The following is an 18,016-nucleotide window of genomic DNA, read 5'->3' as shown; positions in this document are numbered from 1 at the left end:
ACTTACTCGGGCAAAGCGAAAGTGAAACAGTGTTTGGGCCTAAGCACAAATCAATACCGCTGACGACACTTAGTTCTTGAAAATAATCGATAAATTCGATGCTATGTATTCCGGAGCATTGTTTTTCAAGAAAACCTATTTATTAAAACCATGAAAATAGTAAGATTTTAAATTGTACAAACAGTTGAGGTATTTTTTAAAGTCGTCTGTATTCCTACGCTAGAGTTCAATGTAGTCTCGTTCAACCAGACGCTTGGCTGTCTCCGTTAATATACGACAAAACAGAGTCTTTCTTGTTGTCGGAGAAAAACGGAGACAGCCGAGCGTTTGGTTGAACAAGACAAGAGTTCAATCTTGCCTGGATCCATACAATTCCTCAGAAATATTTTGATTACTGATACTTCTTGCCATGAAAAATCACATATCTTTGATTTTGAAGAAATGATAAAATCAACTCCCGTCAGTACTTCAGTACTTTGACATGTCTTGAGTTGGTAGATGTACAGCATAGAGGCAGCGGTCAATGTTGTCAAAGTCAATAAGTAGGAAGATACAGATCTTGTATAGCTTTAATAAACTGAGTTTATTGTTCAACATAATTTGATTCATGCATTTGATGTAATTACATGTACAATCAAAATTGTATGAAGTTATCACATCGTAGTCAACTGAATATATTTCCTAAATGGTAATAAACTTTAGCTCTATATTTATATTTTCTAATTTTCTCTTTGTTAGTCAGCAGTAGTACGAGAACAAAAAAATAAAGATGATGTCAAAATGAGTTGAACAATTTGTTAAGAAAAATGAAAAATAAAGAACAATGAACATTAAAAAAAGCATGATTCTAATAATTCTTAAATTGTCTCAACTGCTTTAAACCCAAATTTAACTTTAGTTTTAGAAATGTTTAAAAAATTTGAGTGAACAGATATACATACAAACAATAAGGAAAACCCAATGTTATATAAAAAAAAAATTACACAGTGGCTGAAAAAAAGGAGAAATAATACAGCATGGTCAAATATAATACAAAGTTATCACATTGATAAATATTTTTCACAGCTATAATACATACACTGTGCAATACAACAAACAAGAGATTCCACTGAAAAATCAGCGGCCTCTACAATAGCACTTGATATTGTCATATGACACAGCTTTCCTTCCAAATTCCATTTGATGTAGAAATGGAGGGAAAATCCTTTGGGTAAGGTGTAATGTAAGCCCTTCAGATGAATTCAAGTAAACTTTGAACAAAAGCAACCGGTTGAGCCAAAATAATGAGTGTTTTTAAATAGCACTAAGTGGGTGTGGCCTACGCCCTCAATACTCCTCCTCCTCTTCCACGTTTCCATCCTCCTCGGGAGGAGCAAATCCATCCTGTAAAAAACACAAAATCAGAGCTTAAGAGTGACCATCAGACACAATCATGTCATGCATTTGTGACACTCATTCCCCAGTGTGCCTCAATTTCAAGCCTTTATCAATTATTCCTTTCTGTTCACATGCAAACAACTTTCACCTATATTTAGTTAACCAACTTTTATCTTATGGCGATTTCTGCTTCGTTATGTGAATCATCAACTTAAAAGTGTTTTGCGATTTCATTTTCGTGTATACATATATGTAGCATACATCATACACATTTCTTGCACAAAAATAAAGGTTGGTTCACAGTACTCTCCTGTTTAAACATACATGTATCATGCTCATATGTATATTAACTTAATAACTGTTGCTATACAACAGTTTAATGGATGGGGGAAAATTAAGTATAAAGGCAAATGAAAATAGAAAAATAACTTGAATTCACAGCTGAGAGCCAAAATATCCATCATAAATATTTTTAACAAGAAAAAATCATCTTAGAAGTTTACTAAAATGAATTCTTGAGAAGATTATGCCCTTGGAGTAAAAGTCTGCTCAACACAAGTATTTGGGGAAATCAGCTAATACATTTGTTAAAAGATTAAAAAAAAAAAAAACCAAAACATCTTGAATTAGGTTTCGAAATTGAAAGAAAAATTCCACTAATTTAACGAACCCCTTCCTCATTGTTAAATGTAAATGGAATAACACAACCAGAAAGACCAATGCCTGTTAGAAGAAAAGTTGTTTGTAGAAAGAAGTACCAAAATTAAAAGTTAACAACTTTGTTTGCAAAAGTTATTATTTCATTCTGAATGGCAGAAAACCTGATTGATATGGTTGAACAAGGTAGCTAATCTTGAAAGAAGTGGGATTCCTTTACTTCTATCTATAACTTATACAATTCTTAAATATACTGCTATTTTAAACAATTCCAATGTCAATTGCACAATGCCCCCTTTTTTAATCTGGAAATAACTTTCATACTGCAACTTAAATATATGTACTGGTAGAATTTAATTTGTTGCATAATAAGATCAAGTGGGGTTTTTAGAATTATTAAGAGAAAAGATAAAACCAATATATTCTTGTTGAATAAAGATTATGCTCTTCTTTCTCTCTCACAAATTCCTCATGATTCAAGTTACTCACGAGGGATTCTTCTTCTCTTTGGTACAAAATTTTATATAAGAAACTAATAATTCCAACAACAAAATCAAAACTGTAATCAAGATAAAGTAATTTAGGTATCTTGTTCACTATTTTACATCTTATTTATGACAAATATGACAAAATGATGTCTGAGTGTTAATGTTGCAAAATTAGTCACTTTCTATAAAGTGTAAAGCCACCATGCAATACACACAAAAGCAAAATTACATAAAATAAGGGAAAGAGCCACTTCCAGACTCATATACAGGTACTACATGTGTTGTTTTTTTTCCTTCAAGTTTTAATGACTTACTATATATACTAGAAAAATAGACACCAGCAAGTACAAATTTCCCTTAATTAATCTATTTCATTGCTGACCATCAGAACATTGACATGATTTTGCGCTTGTACAAAGCTTTCTAATTCAATTACTGATCCTTGTCCATAAAATGGGTCATTAAGTTAAATAAACTTCTTTTAGTGGTACTTAACAAATCTAACATCTACACATATATTTTGAAGAAAGAACAAATGAAAAGTTTTTCCCACTTGTCTGGATTCAGTAAAACAACTTTATAAACACTTTTGTAGGCAATATGAAGTGTAAATACAGAGAAGCACAGCTACTAAGATGAGCTGTTGTAACTGTTGCTACTGAAATACTGGAAAAACAATGCAAATCATACTAAAATACTGAGAGAAAAAGAGCTGACAAAAAAGTTGCAACTACGACAAAGCATATTAAATGTTGAGTAGGGCTGAATCAAAAACATGTACGGAACATTGCAACATGACAGCATTGGTGTTTTAGGATAGTTTATATATTTGTGAAGTTTCCTTTGAAGCATTTGTGTGCAGTGTGCAAAGATGGAATCAATTTCAAAATATTTGATAAAGACCATTGAAACAGTTTTTATATCTTTAGCTATTTACATTACGAACAATTGGATCAGTTATGGGGAGTGGAATGAATGCAGATACATGTATATTGAGGCTTGTATGTGACAGTCACCTAGCATGACAAATAGTAAATGGCAAGGTAGGTGGCCCCTTAAATCTCCACCCTTATCCCCAAATCATTTTAAACTTCTTATTTTATGTAAAAATTTTGTTTGTGTAAAATCAAAAATAATCATTTTTTTTTATTCAAATAAACACTTGCCACTGGTGCATTTTCTTGACTCTGAAACACAACATCATGACTAGTATCAGAAACAGTCCTGTATTTGAAGTGAATGGATGCATTCAAGAGTAAATATTTTTTTACCCTATGAAGTGTGTGTATGCTTTCACATAACTAACACTTTACAAAGAGACAGAAAATGGAAGCACAGGTAGCAAGACTTGAATACCTCGGTTGCATAAAGGATATCCATGACATTCTTGATCACTTCATTGTCCTCGTTTTCCTGACATGTGACTTCAATGTCCCTAAGCTTTCCGAAGTAAAAGTCCCTCTCCTTCTCTAGTCCTTCCACTGTTAACCTCAGTTCATTTATCTAAGATAAAAGAATCAATGTAAACGCTTCAAACATTTAAACACTGTAAATACATGTATCGATATAAAATGCAGTCCGATTGTCAAACCTGCATCCTACTAATACTTCTCCTGACAATAAAACAATACAACAATTTTTTTCTCTCGTAATTTTATCATCACAAGAAAACATGTACATCATAAATTCAAAGCAAATTTTTTTCAAACATGACATTTAGATGCTAAGTGTCCAAACAAATGGCTTTGCTTTGCATCCATACCTGTTGCGTTAATTCTGCTATTTTGGCTCCATTATCACCTCCCCCACTGTTCACTGTGGCTTTAACATTGGCTACTGGTTTACTTATTGCAGAGGGACTCTTTGTAGTTGTCCTAGTTGGAGCTACAATATGAATCCTGATTATGAATAAATCCGGAAACTTGAGATAAGTTACTACATAGTTTTCCAAATGAAAAAGGTTAAAAAACACTCTCTGCTCCTGTGGTTGCATGTATGTAAAGCCATGGATCATTTTAAGATGCCATTCTGTCAAATCAGCCACGCATTTATTCAACATTCGAAAATTTCAACATGATTAAATTTTGTTCATCATAAAAATTGCTCATTGTAGCACATTGTCGTTATCATATAATTTCTTAAAAACTTGATCAATATATTATATTATGCAATATAACCTCATAATGTGGCAATAGCAACGGTTTAATTCACAATTTAAAATGTAACAAGAGGCCCATGGGCCACATCGCTCACCTGAGGAACAATAGGTATGATAAAATCAGCTCAATGGAGTCATAATACAAACTATCTGGACAATATACAATAATTCATGTAAATCCTGTATAAATAAAATCCATTTTCCCCTGGATATTCTAATGTTTATAATCATTAGTCCCTTTTCTAACAGGATGATTTTATAGTCATATCATGTGTTGAGTATTGCAGTTCTCAAAAAGATCCCTAACAATAGTTTATATATGGGATATAAACGTACAGTAAACTCTCAACCTTCTCATGAGGCCAAAGAATTGTCCTGGGGCCAAAGTCTTAACAATTATAAAGAATCATCTGGCTGATTAGTTTCTGAGAAGATTTTTAAAGATTTACCCTATAAATTCCTTTGTTAAACTTTGACCCCCCCCCCCCATTGTGGCCCCACCCTACCCGTGGGGATCATTATTTTCACAACTTTGAATCTACACTACCTGAGGATGCTTTCACACAAGTTCCAGCTTTCCTGGCTGATTAGTTTCTGAGAAGAAGATTTTTAAAGATGACTCTGTTTATTCCTATGTAAAACATCGACCTCCCATTGTGGCCCAAACCTACCCCCAGGGGTCATGCTTTTCACAAATTTGAATCTACACTAACTGAGGATGCTTCCACACAAGTTTTAGCTTTCCTGGCTAATTAGTTTCTGAGAAGAAGATTTTTAAAGATTTACTTTTTATAATCATATGTTTAACTTCAATCCCCCATTGTGGCCCCAACCTACCCCCAGGGGTCATGATTTTCACAACTTTGAATCTTCACTACCTGAGGATGCTTCCACACAAGTTCCAGCTTTGCCTTCGAATTAGTTACTGAGAAGAAGATTTTTAAAGATTTACTGTATATATTCCTATGTTAAACTTCGATCCCCCATTGTGGCCCAACCCTACCCCCGGGGGTCACGATTTTACAACTTTGAATTTACACTACCTGAGGATGCATCCACACAAGTGTCAGCTTTCCTGGCTGATTAGTTTCTGAGAAGAAGATTTTTAAAGATTAACTGTGTATATTCCTATGTAAAACGTTGATCTCCCATTGTGGCCCAAACCTACCCCCGGGGGGTCATGATTTTCACAAATTTGAATCTTCACTACATAAGGATGCATCCACACAAGTGTCAGCTTTCCTGGCCAATTAGTTTCTGACAAGAAGATTTTTAAAGATTTACTTTTTATATTCATATGTTAAACTTTGACCCTCCATTGTGGCCCCACCCTATCCCCAGGGGTCATGATTTTCACATCTTTGAATCTACACTACCTGAGGATGCTTCCACACAAGTTTCAGCTTTCCTGGCCGATTAGTTTCTGAGAAGAGGATTTCTAAAGATTTACTCTATATATTCATTTGTTAAACTTCGACCCCCCATTGTGGCCCCATTCTCAGGTGAGCTAAAAAGGTTAAGTTTACAATTCAATAAGTTGGTTTCTGGAAGAACAGATTTTGAAAATTTTCGTAATAAATATTGACAATTTTTTTACTTTTTAAAGCGCTAAGCATAGCTCAGCCCTTTATGGTCGTTAGACTTCAACTTCCAGTGCATCGAATAACCGCCCCCTCTAAGCAAAAGTATACATCATTTAAACTGGTTAGGGAACCAGTTTCAGGGGTTTATGCACATAACTGCACGGGCTATTGTGAATCTAACTTACGGGTTATTGTGAAATTAATGTACGGGGCTTACATACATCATTGCAGGGACTGTCATAATATAATATAGTGCGTATACAGAAGCTGAAATGCTATATACATATATCTGTTATATACATACAGAAGCTGGGTTAGCGCTTTTCAGTACTATCAGTACTTTGATTTAATCTTAAGCTTTTAAGATCTGTGTACAAACATAGAATTGTTAGCAAATCTCTGTATCTTGCTTATAATTCGAAGCAAACACTAAAAAATGGTTAGTAAATAGAAATTGTTAACAATTAAACACAAGAAACATGCACTACATGTATAACAAATAAAGAACACAATTTATTTTTTCGAAATGAATCATATATATGGGTCATTCTCAAAATATGCAGCCTTTTGTGTCAGTGTCAATTTAAAGGGGGAAAAATAATGTTCTGGGGAATATATACAGTACAATTGGATTTTAGAAACTTAAACCTATATTGTTGAACAAATTAATCGACAATTTTACTGCTTAAAGTATAAAAAAAATATTATTTGTTATGAGATTTCAGTGAATTTATGTTGTCATTAAATTTTTCCAACGTCTTTACCCTACAATATCTTCAATAATATTGATGTTTTATTCCAAAAATCACCGTTAATTTTCAAAACAACATTCATATTTTAATTTCTGCTATGCTCCTTAACAAGTTCTCTTTTAAAAACAATGAATTTGATGAGATGTATGCTTGTACAAAAAATTTTTGTCATTGGCGTTACAAGGCAAATTATATAAAAATATCTTAAAATACATCAAGTAAATAATATTGTACTACAGTTGGAATCCCCCAGATCATAGTGATATCATTCCCTGCTACTAAAAAGATAAATGTTTCAGTGATGACATCATTGTGATAGAAAATATGACAGAAAATGTTAGTATGCTCCGAAAAATACAATGTAAACTGTGTCAGTGGGATAACGTGCTATTTAAGGTTTTCTAATATGAAAGAACAAAAAAGTTTTTCACATAAATGATGAATGTTTATCACATTATAACATAGGCTATTAGCTTTGTGTAGTATCTGTTCTCTTGGGTCATACTGCTACATTTACTATGGATACATCAGTGGTATAACGGTCAGTGGCGTAACCAAAAATTGTTGTTACACCACTGAAAAAACTGTTACACCACATGACATTATTTAATTATTTTACTTTTCCTTCCATTTCATTTATATTTTGAGCATTTTGAACAATTGTTATTTATCAATTTTACAAGTTAGACACTGTCACAATAAAGAAAGCTTGACTATTTAATTGCAATTGTGTTTTCTTAATCTGGAAAATGAGACCTGTTACACCATTGACATTATTTGAAACACCATTGACATTTTGTATGCTCTAATTATGTTTTACTCATTTAAATACTTGATTAAAAGATAAAAGTAAAAACAAATTTATTCTAATAAAGAATTGAAATTATCCACATCTTATTTTTATTAAAAAATCAAACTTTTTAATGACTTATAGTGTATTATAAGATATGTTATTCCACTGACATTTCACATTCCCTATTATGTTATACTAAAATCTTTCAAATTCTTAAAGGTAACAAATGCTAGCTGAGCTTCAAGAAACATATACAAACAAAGAGGAAGTTTATACGAGTTGTATGCATAGATTTTGGAGAAAATTGGAGAAAATTCAATTTTATTGTCCAAAATGTATGATTGATATGAGCTGGTATAGTATTGACGATGTTGTTTGTGAGATTGATGAGCCAAAGAAAGTTCGAACTCGATACAAGGTAGATAAAAGTGTGTGGATGCCAATAGTATGAAATATAACATCAAAGAATGAGTGAATTCGTGTAAAAAACATCTACATGCCGTTTTTGTGTCAGCGGTGTAACACTGATTATAAGTGGTGTAACAGTGTATCTCTCTTCAGATTATGAAAGAATGAGGTACGAAAACTTTTATTTAAGATCAAATTTATCATGTTTTAAATGCAATCAAAAATAGAGATTAGTTTATTTTACAAAATTTAATGCGCTTATCTCTTATTTATTATCGCTAGGTCATTGGTGTAACTTTAAGTCAGTGGTAAAACATAATAATCAGTGGTGCAACATGTACATTTTTCTCCAAATAAATTTAACTGGCAATGATACATGTATATTTGAAAACACCAGTGCATTTATAGTAATGTCTTTTTTATGCTCCATAAAAAGAAAAATCCAGTTGTGTTCTTTTTAATGCTCAAATTAAAAATTTGTTGAGTAACATCAAGACTTTGTCTCAAATGTTATGTTGGTCAATATGTAAATGTGTCAAATATTTTCTGTTATCTAATTCTGATAACTTTAAATGAAGTTTGTTGATATAAACTTTATGTCCATCATTTTAAAAGAATTATTTTATTTTATTTAAGAATTTTTTCCTATACTATATGCCTGTTACACCACTGACCAAATTTTTACAGTTCATTACATTTTAGTCTAATTATCAGCTAAATGGTAGATTCCAATGTTTGCAAATTTTTAGATGTTATACTTCATTGTTTGTTAAATGTGTTTTTTGCTATCAAAGTAATTTTTTCAGCAATAATTTTCTCATGTTTTACATTTTTCAAAAGTCTGCATATTTTGATAATGACCCATATACATGTATATACCTACATATTTCCGTAAGCGATATCAAACTCTATTTAAACTGAATAAACTCGAGAAAATGCCGAGCATCTCAACAAAAACCTATTGCATTAATCTACCATTACGCAAAAAATAATGCCGAATTACCGATAGAATGAATTGTATTTCAGTACTCCTACATCAGATTTTGCTTAATTTGCGCAGGTAAACAGTTAACGTAACTGTTTGATTTACCGAAGTCCCTGTTTGATTTGATACGTAAAAATCACGAAATACAGACGACAGTTTCCAGGTTACAAAGCATAAATAATGAAAACGAAACGAAAATCAGAACAAGCTAACATCAACGTCATGTGTGAAAACTGTCAACGCATTGAAATATTTAGCCTCAATTTACTTCACAAAATCGGCACCAATATATTTTTCATGTTTAAAAAATTTCCCTTCATACGCGAACTGTTGCACAACAAGCAAATTCATCATAGTCAGATCGACCCTTTTTCGTATAATGTCATGGCTGCTTTCAACAAAGAACCTCGTTTTAGAAGTATGGAATACAAGTCTTGGTAAAATGGGTAAGCAAAACCGAGCCGTGGCAAAATAAAAGCCGGGGCAGATCGGCAATCGTCAATTCCAAATACGCATTATTTTGCAGCAATAATTACAGCAAATACAAATATACTGGTCCATCAATTATCCTGAAATTTTAATGAGATTGGCAGATTAATAACTGCTTATCTTTTGTTTTGCCCAGGCCAAGTCTTGTCTACCCATTTTACCGGATGCCGAATCCGAGGCTATTAAACTGATTGAAACACGGCTTTCCTTTATTATTATTTTCGTAATAACTCAGATTTGAAACAGAATTAGACCTTAATTTTTGCAATTTATATTTTCCTTCCCATAAGGATAATTTATGCTAAACTACGTTGAATTGGAATCAGTAGTTCTTGAGAAGAAGATTTTTAAAAATGCACCCCCCTTTTTCTACATTTTCAAGGTTTTCTCCGCTTTGAAAACAGATCGGACTTTTATTTCTGCAATTTATATTCGCCCTCCCATAAGGATGCTTTGTGCCAAATTTGGTTGAAATTGGATAAGCGGTTTTAGAGAAGAAGTTCAAAATGTAAAAAGTTTACAGACGGACAGACGGACAGACGGACGGACAGACGGACGGACGGACGGACGACGGACAAAAAGTGATCAGAAAAGCTCACTTGAGCTTTCAGCTCAGGTGAGCTAAAAACATTGCCAATTTCTAAGTAGCTATGCAGCTATCTTAAATTAGAAAAAAGAGACTTCTCTTACCCTTTGTTGTTCCTCTGGAGATACCAGTCTTTGCTGCCGCCGGAGATTTCATTACTGCTGGTTTTCCAACATTTCCCACAGTTTCCCCTCCCCTTGCCATTACAGGATCATACTCTCCATCACCATTGTAATTAGCATCAAAAAAGCGTTTAAACCACTGTACAAATTCAAAGTTATCTTGGAAGCGTCCTTTTACAAGTCTCTCAACTGGAATCACCTGCAAGTGTTTAAAGTTAGTCAGTAATGGATCTACTACATCCATCCCAACCACTGCACTTATCTAATTAGGGCACCCATAAAACCAAATTTAATTCATAACTGATCAGCAATTATGTTCATATAACCTCTATCGAACAGGTAAAAAAATGAAACCATCATTTTATGTGTAAAAAGATCAATAAATATAGATGTAAAATTTTTCATATGCATTCAAGTACATCAATTCACAAAAATTCAAATCCATTGTCAATTCAGTGATCAGAGTATCAATTTAAAAAAAAAAAAAAACCTTTGTGATATAAAGAAGGAATTGGGTAGAGAAGAAAATCAAACATTCTTCTTATCAATTTTATTATATGGCAGTGATTAGGATGACTTCAGAATACAGGTTCTTTATCAGACCAAGACAATAAAACAAAACACACTAACTTTGAAAATTATCTCTCAGTGAAAATGATGAATTATAGGATGATACATGTGCTCAGAAGAATATTATTCAACAAAATCAATTTTTTATCAGATATTCCCAACACCATAGAAAAAAAGCAGTTTCCAATCAGTAAACAAAATGTTTGCGTTCTTTAATTAATCAATCCCCCAAAACTCAGGTTAGAATATAAAACCAAACCATCAGTTGTTAATTTTTTGCCAACAATTAATACCATTATACCAACAAAAGGAAAACCTGACTAACTGACTAACTACATTGCTTCTATATCTTAAATCTTCTCTAATCTAAATCAAAATCAAATCCTCTTAACAAAAAAAAAATCTAAGAAATACAAATGTACTTATTTTTGTGCAAATTCAACATACCATTCATTATCGAGAGAAAGGAATCAGATATAACTTTATTGCAGAGAACTGATAGTTTTTTTTAAGGAAATACACAGATAAATGAAAAGAAAATGAATAATATCAAGTAAATGTAATACTGGCTGGAGACCAATTCTTTCCAAGTCAACCGTTTCATTTAGTATCAAGAAACTTCTGCATTCATCAGAAATTCATACTCATAGAGAACAGCGTGTTTCATGACCATCAAATTCAACTCAAAAGATGGGTTAAATTTTTTAAAAAGTCTTTCAGAGAGGCATTAGAAAGACACATGCTTTAAAAGTTAGGGTTAAAATTGTTCTTTCCTTGGTGAGATTGGTTCACCAGCCAATTGAAATAACACTGAATAACCTAGCTCAAATCTACAAATGGTAACATAAGGTATGGCGTACAGTTTACGTCAAACAGCACCACCACTTACCTTATCCACCCCTAACTTTCCAAATGAGGATTGTAGAATTTTGTAGTTCTGTATATATTCATGTTCTAACTTTGTACTGAATTTTATTTTTTTTAACTGTATAGTACCTGAAATGTACAGAAAATATAGAGCAGAAGGGAAAAAAGTAGTTAATATATATATATTAGGTTACATAAAAGGTTAGTCTTTACATGCTGCTGTTTTCACAGATGCATTAAGAGTTCTGACAGTTTTCAACTTTCACCCCCATTATACCTCTAATCGTTCTCATATTCCAAACATGCACGTTATAAAGATTAAGAAACAAAAAGGAATTTAGAAGGTACCATGCTACAAGTCAAACTGTCAAGTTCTGTCTGCATCTGTGCTACATGTGACCTGTAACTGAACATATGCATCAGTGAAATCTGTATAAAGCAGGACATGCACAAGTAGCCGGGGTGTTAAGTTGGTTCCCTGGTGTCCTGCACCTAGGTCCTCCAAGAAAGAGACGAAACCAAGTGACGAAGGTCTGTATCTGTCTTTTCCAGATAACCTATCCACAGACTTCCAAATCATTACGGTACTACCTAATTATAAATCCACACCCACATCCCAAACGAAATAGGTAAAGGACATGACAAGTTGTTCCTCTACAACTGTTCAATAATAATTGTTATGATTTTGGAAAATGAAATATTTTAAAACTGTAGCCCTTTTGATTTGGGAAATATGAGGACTTGGAATCTGGAAAAGAAGACCAGTCCTCCTTTCTTTTGCGTGGTCATTCCTCACTCTCACCTTGTCGACACTCGTTTTTTTGAATGAGTTTTGAAGGAGCTTGTAGTTCTGGATGTATTCGTGTTCTAATTTTGTGTTGAATTTAACTTTTTTGATAGGGATGCTGCCTGAAATAGCACACATTATGACATATATACACTTCGTAATAAAGTCCTCAACAGTTACTCTTCTCCTTTGAGTGGGAGAGGGCCTGTGAACATGGTAAACTGGTACATATCATCAAATTGTATACATACATTCCAATAATTAACAAACAATTTGCATTGCATAATGATATCATGACAAGAATTAAAATTACAACTACAAAATATTTAATGGAAATAAAAGTGAAATTTTCTTGAATTTATAGATATCTTTTTTAATGATTTTTTGTCATGTGGAAGGAAACACCTACCAGGAAATAACATATCCATAAACTGGCAGTATGCGGCCCCTGAAAAATTAAAAAAAACCAACACAGTATTAGATAACAATGTCATCTTTAACATGTTAAATATACTCATATTTGTATATTTGTTACATCTTATCAAAATTGAGTTAACTGTTTTACTGGTAACCATCCCAACAAAACATCCAATGATTGTTGTCATCGCATACCAGTTGGAATAACACAAAAATCCAATCCGCTGACCTGAACAGAGTTCCTCGATTTTGCCGTAATTTGTGTGGATGCTGTCGTTGACCCAGGCCAGGATGTCATGGCGACTCAGATTGTCTGCCTGGTTGTTTGTACTATACACGTTCACAGCCATGGAGCGGTCTGTTCTGCAATGAAAGCAAAGTCATAATATTACAGCTGTTTTGACAGAGAATCAACTCCTGAAGTACATGTTGGGTAACACTTCTGCTCAAGCAGCAATCTGTAAATTTTCTGATGACTCCTAGTCTTTGATTACTTATAACTTGGTATGGATCAAAGCTTTCTTTCACAAGTATGCTGCTAAAAGAATTCTTCCTCAATTAAAGTTCACATTAACATTGTAGGATATGAACGGTATCAGTAGATTATCTACTTAAATCAACCATACCAACAATTTATTTTGATATGTGTAGATAAAGGAGTCATCATGAGATAACAATTTCAGTCTATGTAATGTTAAAGATGACATTTGTTTCGTCACTTTATAAAAACAATATTGTATTCTTAATTACTAACACTTATGATAATATCTTAGAAAAATGTTTCTAAAAAAATACATCAATCCTTCAAAATAATCAAAATACTTAGTACACTTTTATTTATTAGCTGGTTCAGAACAACTTTGCAATAATTAATTTCTACAGAATACCCATGTTTTGCTTATATGGGACATCTACATGACAAATGCTAGTAAAATACTTTAAACTTTCCTTTTTAACCTGCTTTCTTATGTCATGAAGTTTGTGGCCATAAAAATTAAGCAAAGGTTGCTCAGAAATCTTAGGGACATCTACAGCATATCATTATGAAGAAAAAATTGGTTTAGTCTTTTGTTTAACTTTTTATGATGATTCCATAGGTGTGAGATTCAATAAAAGAAATACAACACACATAATTAACTATATTGAAAGAAACCTCAGCTTACTGACCATCTCTTCTTTCTCTTAAATCCTGTTCTTTTAAAACACAAAAGCGAGCCTTTCTCCATAAGTGAACAGCTCTATTGCTCCTCTCATACTGCCTTTGCTTAATCTGTTTCTCCTTTTCCTTATATCTAGCAATAGGATCTATTCCACTATGGTAGTAAGACATGCTTAGTTATAAAATCTTCCCCCCTCACTCATCAAATCATTTATATCTTATGATGAATGAGATAGTCTTTCTGGCCTTGCAGATAAGATAATGGGCCTGTCAGTGATAGTATTTGGCTTAATATCTATATCTATATATACATGTATGATGTCATGAATTATTATGAGAATATGGGGGTTATATGATATCTTTGGTATGTACTAATTATGAGAACAGTGAAAATTATCAATCTCTAAAAATTTCATGAGATGCAAATGCAAAGACCCAAATTAACATACCATATGTACATGCAAACTGATTTAATATGCCTAAATACATGTTGGGTTTAGATTAGTTTATGTTAATAATTATGTATGCAAGTATTAACATTGAATGGACCAAGATATCTAGATCTTGGAAAACATAAATGGAGTGCATGATTTTAATCTGGAGATAACTATAGCAATCAATAGTATTCTACTTCGGGACCACCTCTTCATCTCTTGGAGCTAGGTAGAACATTTTATTCAGGCTAATAGCAATTCAAATCATTTAGATCTTTTCTGATAAAATCATTTAAACAGACAATAACTTTGTTAAATCTAAGAGTTAAAGACAGCCATCTTTTTATTAAAAATTTACCTTTTTTTATTTTACAACTTATTAGAACAGTACTGGTATTCAATTCTACTCAGATATTACAGGCATGTCCTTCATAGCTTCCTTGATTTTTTTCAACATTCTATTGTTGAAAAATGTATTATGAAAGCTTTGTGTCTATATAAAGTTCAATAGGAAGGTATTAATGTAACAATTATTTCGTTTCTAACTTATGATTAACTTGATTTTCATAAAACGATTAACCAAGAATAAGCATGGTAAAAAAAGCAAAATTGTTTGATAAGCAGTTTATATTCTGACATACAGTTACCATTTTTTAATAAATAATTTAATATAAAGTATTCAACAATATTCCACAGATTCCTTCTGTCGTAGTTTACTTTATTTTAAGTAAATCGATCCCGATCGAGTGCCGTATAACCAATAAATACATCACAGAGATCTGAAAGCATATATAAGATAAACCAAGAGGAGTCTTTCCATGTTTTTTTTTTTTAGCTCTCTCTAGACTTATTATACGTTTTTGGAATATCTTTTTAATTACATGGAGAATTCATGTCACTCCAACTTCTGTTTCTTTCGATAAGTTTGGCATTCGAGTACCTTGTACATTTTGACATGATGTGTTAATTATGCAGCACAAAGATTTAACGAGGCCGGGTCTAATTTTTTCTACCCTAGATTTTTTTATGAAATTTTTTACAGGAATTTCTACCGATATAATTATTATCTTAAGATAAAAAAAGAAAGACATTTACCACACCGTTTGTTTAAGGGGTCATGTCAAAGTTTGTTAATTTTTAACATAGGACCCTATGGGATTTTGCTTGAAATGTATCAATTTTGCACATTTTTTGCATTTTTTTTAAACTTCTGCCCTAGAGATTCCTTTTTCTGTTCTACATATTAAAGTTATTGCTTAAAGGCATCAAATGGTCAAATAAAAAATACCTTTTACCTCCTGGTTTGTTCCAGGGGTCTTATCAAAGTTGTTTTTTGTATGCCCAATTTCCAAATTTGCCAGATAATGGCTATTTTTTATTTGACAAAGACGGAAATGGTGATCTTTATAGTATTATTTAAACATTCAGACACATTTAAGTAATTAATAAATATATAACATCACATATTAAGGGTCATTAATATAAAATACATGGTTACTGTCTTGAAATATATGAATTAAGCTATATTAAGGCGGGTTAAGAAAACGTGACAGAGGGCTAGGCTTGCTGAACCCTCTTCATGTTTACGAACCAAGTCCAAATTATAGCTTATACTTCGAGACATTTACGTTTATTCCACACTATAATATCAATTTTACGCATTAAACGAGCCATTTTCAACAAATTTTGCTGAATATCTGCAGTTGAAACTATCACGCCATGGCGTCAACAAAGCAAAAAGATGACGTCACAATACAAATGAAACGCTGCGCGAAAGCGTGCGTACTCGTTCTGTACTCGGCCTCGTTAATATGACGAAAGGGATAAGTCACTTGATCATTTTTCAATCTAGATGTCTTCTAAAAAGGTTGGAGAAATTGGAAACTTGTTTAACACATAGCTTGAACTGACAACCTCCTATCAAACCAATATGGCAAGTGTTGTCCCTTTACTTTTTTTTCAATGTACATTGCATGAATACACTTTTAAGTGTTTTTTTTTTATTGCAATGGACAGAAAAACACATAAGATTACCAATTAGAATCTGTTTTGTCTCCAGAAACAGAGTATAACTTCACTATCTGACAACCGACCCCATATTGCCGAAACTTTTGATAAAAGATTATTTAAATCAAAAACCAAATAAAGGCTTTGGAAGACTTGGTTCCTTTTTATCTAATAGCAACTATGTATGGTTGAAACAGATTTTCACCTGAGAAGTAACAGAAACTTGAAAAGGAGAAGAAATAACATGTTCCAACATTCTATTTGTCCTAAAAAAAAAATACTGCTCATTCATGCATTCTCGATAAAATGTGTTGGTAAAATGCAGTATTGAATGATCACTTCTTAATCACTTCGTTCTTTTTTACTCATCTGTATGCTACATTTTTGTGTCTGGAATGCAGGAAATTGCTTCAAATGTCTTTTCATTTACAAAATTTTCCGGACCCCCTAGCAGGCTCACGCCTATAGCGCTCACTTCCCATTCTGGTGCCTCCTACTATAAGGAGAACCCCTGACAGCACAAAATTTAATGTAAATTAGTGATAATAAATCCAAGAAAGTAACGTGCGTGTTGTAATTTTTTTAGGATCTACAAATACACAATATACAAATCTATATATCCGATGTAACCTGTTTGGGTGATTGAGATACCTGAATAATACTTTCATCCCTATGTAGCAGGGTGATGAGCATAACAAAAATTGAAAACTATTATAAGGCTGTAGTTGAAAATAAAAGGGGGAAAAGGCATATTTATGAATTCATGTCAGCTTTTATCAAACTAACACCAGCAGTGATCAAGTCCTCTGTGCCAAAATACGGTATGAAATACACAACCAATAGAGCATTACAAAATCTTATCAGAAAAAGAACTTTGGGTTACTCTTGCAAGGCCTCTTTGGCAGTACTGTGTAATTAACAAAACTGGTAGTAAAATAAAAGACACTTGGAGTAAATTATCTTGTGTTTGGTCAATGCTTATTTAAAAAAACAGCAAAAGCATTTCAATGAAATCCTACCGTGTCACCTTCCTTGCAAAATCAAAACTACATGTTCATGGCAATCAGAGATTATTCGGGTAAACGCAGTTTGAATGAAAACTTGAAAACTTCACATCGAATGGTTATTCACAATAAATCTCCCATTTTATTGAATATTTTGAATGTTTTCTTTCAATCGAATGAGAAAAAGAATATCAGTAACGTACCTTTTTGGGCTTTAACACACACGGAATTTGTCTTCTGAAACAATGTCTGTCTGTTAGTCGTCCGGCGCAATTCGTATTCCGGAGGTTTTCGGTTATTTCCGTGGAATGAATTTTATATCAGAAAATTTGTATTTAGATAAATATAAAGTTGTACCGGTCTCTTACGGTAA

At 32.6% G+C, this 18,016-nt stretch overlaps 1 protein-coding gene across 6 annotated transcripts; it reads right to left on the bottom strand.

Moving 5' to 3' along the window:
• Nucleotides 1–553: 553 nt before the first annotated feature.
• Nucleotides 554–17,990, bottom strand: LOC128168223 (microtubule-associated protein RP/EB family member 1-like). 6 transcript variants are annotated; one of them, XM_052834409.1, is made up of 9 exons: nt 17,847–17,990; nt 13,269–13,402; nt 13,032–13,070; nt 12,638–12,744; nt 10,381–10,597; nt 4,285–4,406; nt 3,879–4,025; nt 3,689–3,709; nt 554–1,383 (listed from the first exon to the last, which is right to left on the bottom strand). In XM_052834409.1, the coding sequence occupies exons 2-9, from the start codon at nt 13,387–13,389 to the stop codon at nt 1,327–1,329; spliced, it is 831 nt and encodes a 276-aa protein (XP_052690369.1). In that variant the 5' UTR covers nt 13,390–13,402; nt 17,847–17,990; the 3' UTR covers nt 554–1,326. The 6 variants fall into 6 exon arrangements, with proteins under 6 accessions (XP_052690369.1, XP_052690370.1, XP_052690366.1 ...); XM_052834410.1 differs by having other exon boundaries at nt 13,269–13,397; nt 17,847–17,938; XM_052834406.1 differs by lacking the exons at nt 12,638–12,744; nt 17,847–17,990 and adding exons at nt 11,858–11,964; nt 14,207–14,387 and having other exon boundaries at nt 13,269–13,397.
• Between the last annotated feature and the right edge of the window lie 26 nt (nt 17,991–18,016).

The sequence above is a fragment of the Crassostrea angulata genome, chromosome 10, assembly GCF_025612915.1.
Source record: "Crassostrea angulata isolate pt1a10 chromosome 10, ASM2561291v2, whole genome shotgun sequence".
NCBI classification, from domain to species: domain Eukaryota; kingdom Metazoa; phylum Mollusca; class Bivalvia; order Ostreida; family Ostreidae; genus Magallana; species Magallana angulata.
The sequence above is the reverse complement of the archived record's forward strand: the minus strand, read 5'-3'. Positions and strand labels throughout refer to the sequence as shown.

What these genes read in the sequence shown, in the direction of transcription:
- LOC128168223 (XM_052834406.1), bottom strand. Translation starts at nt 14,369, where the DNA reads ATGTCTTACTACCATAGTGGAATAGATCCTATTGCTAGATATAAGGAA. An exon ending in TAGCAGAATTAACGCAACAG is followed by an intron (nt 4,026 to 4,284) that starts GTATGGATGCAA and finishes CTTTTATCTTAG; the next exon opens with ATAAATGAACTGAGGTTAAC. An exon ending in GTCAAGAAAATGCACCAGTG is followed by an intron (nt 1,384 to 3,688) that starts GCAAGTGTTTAT and finishes TGTTTTTTACAG; the next exon opens with GATGGATTTGCTCCTCCCGA.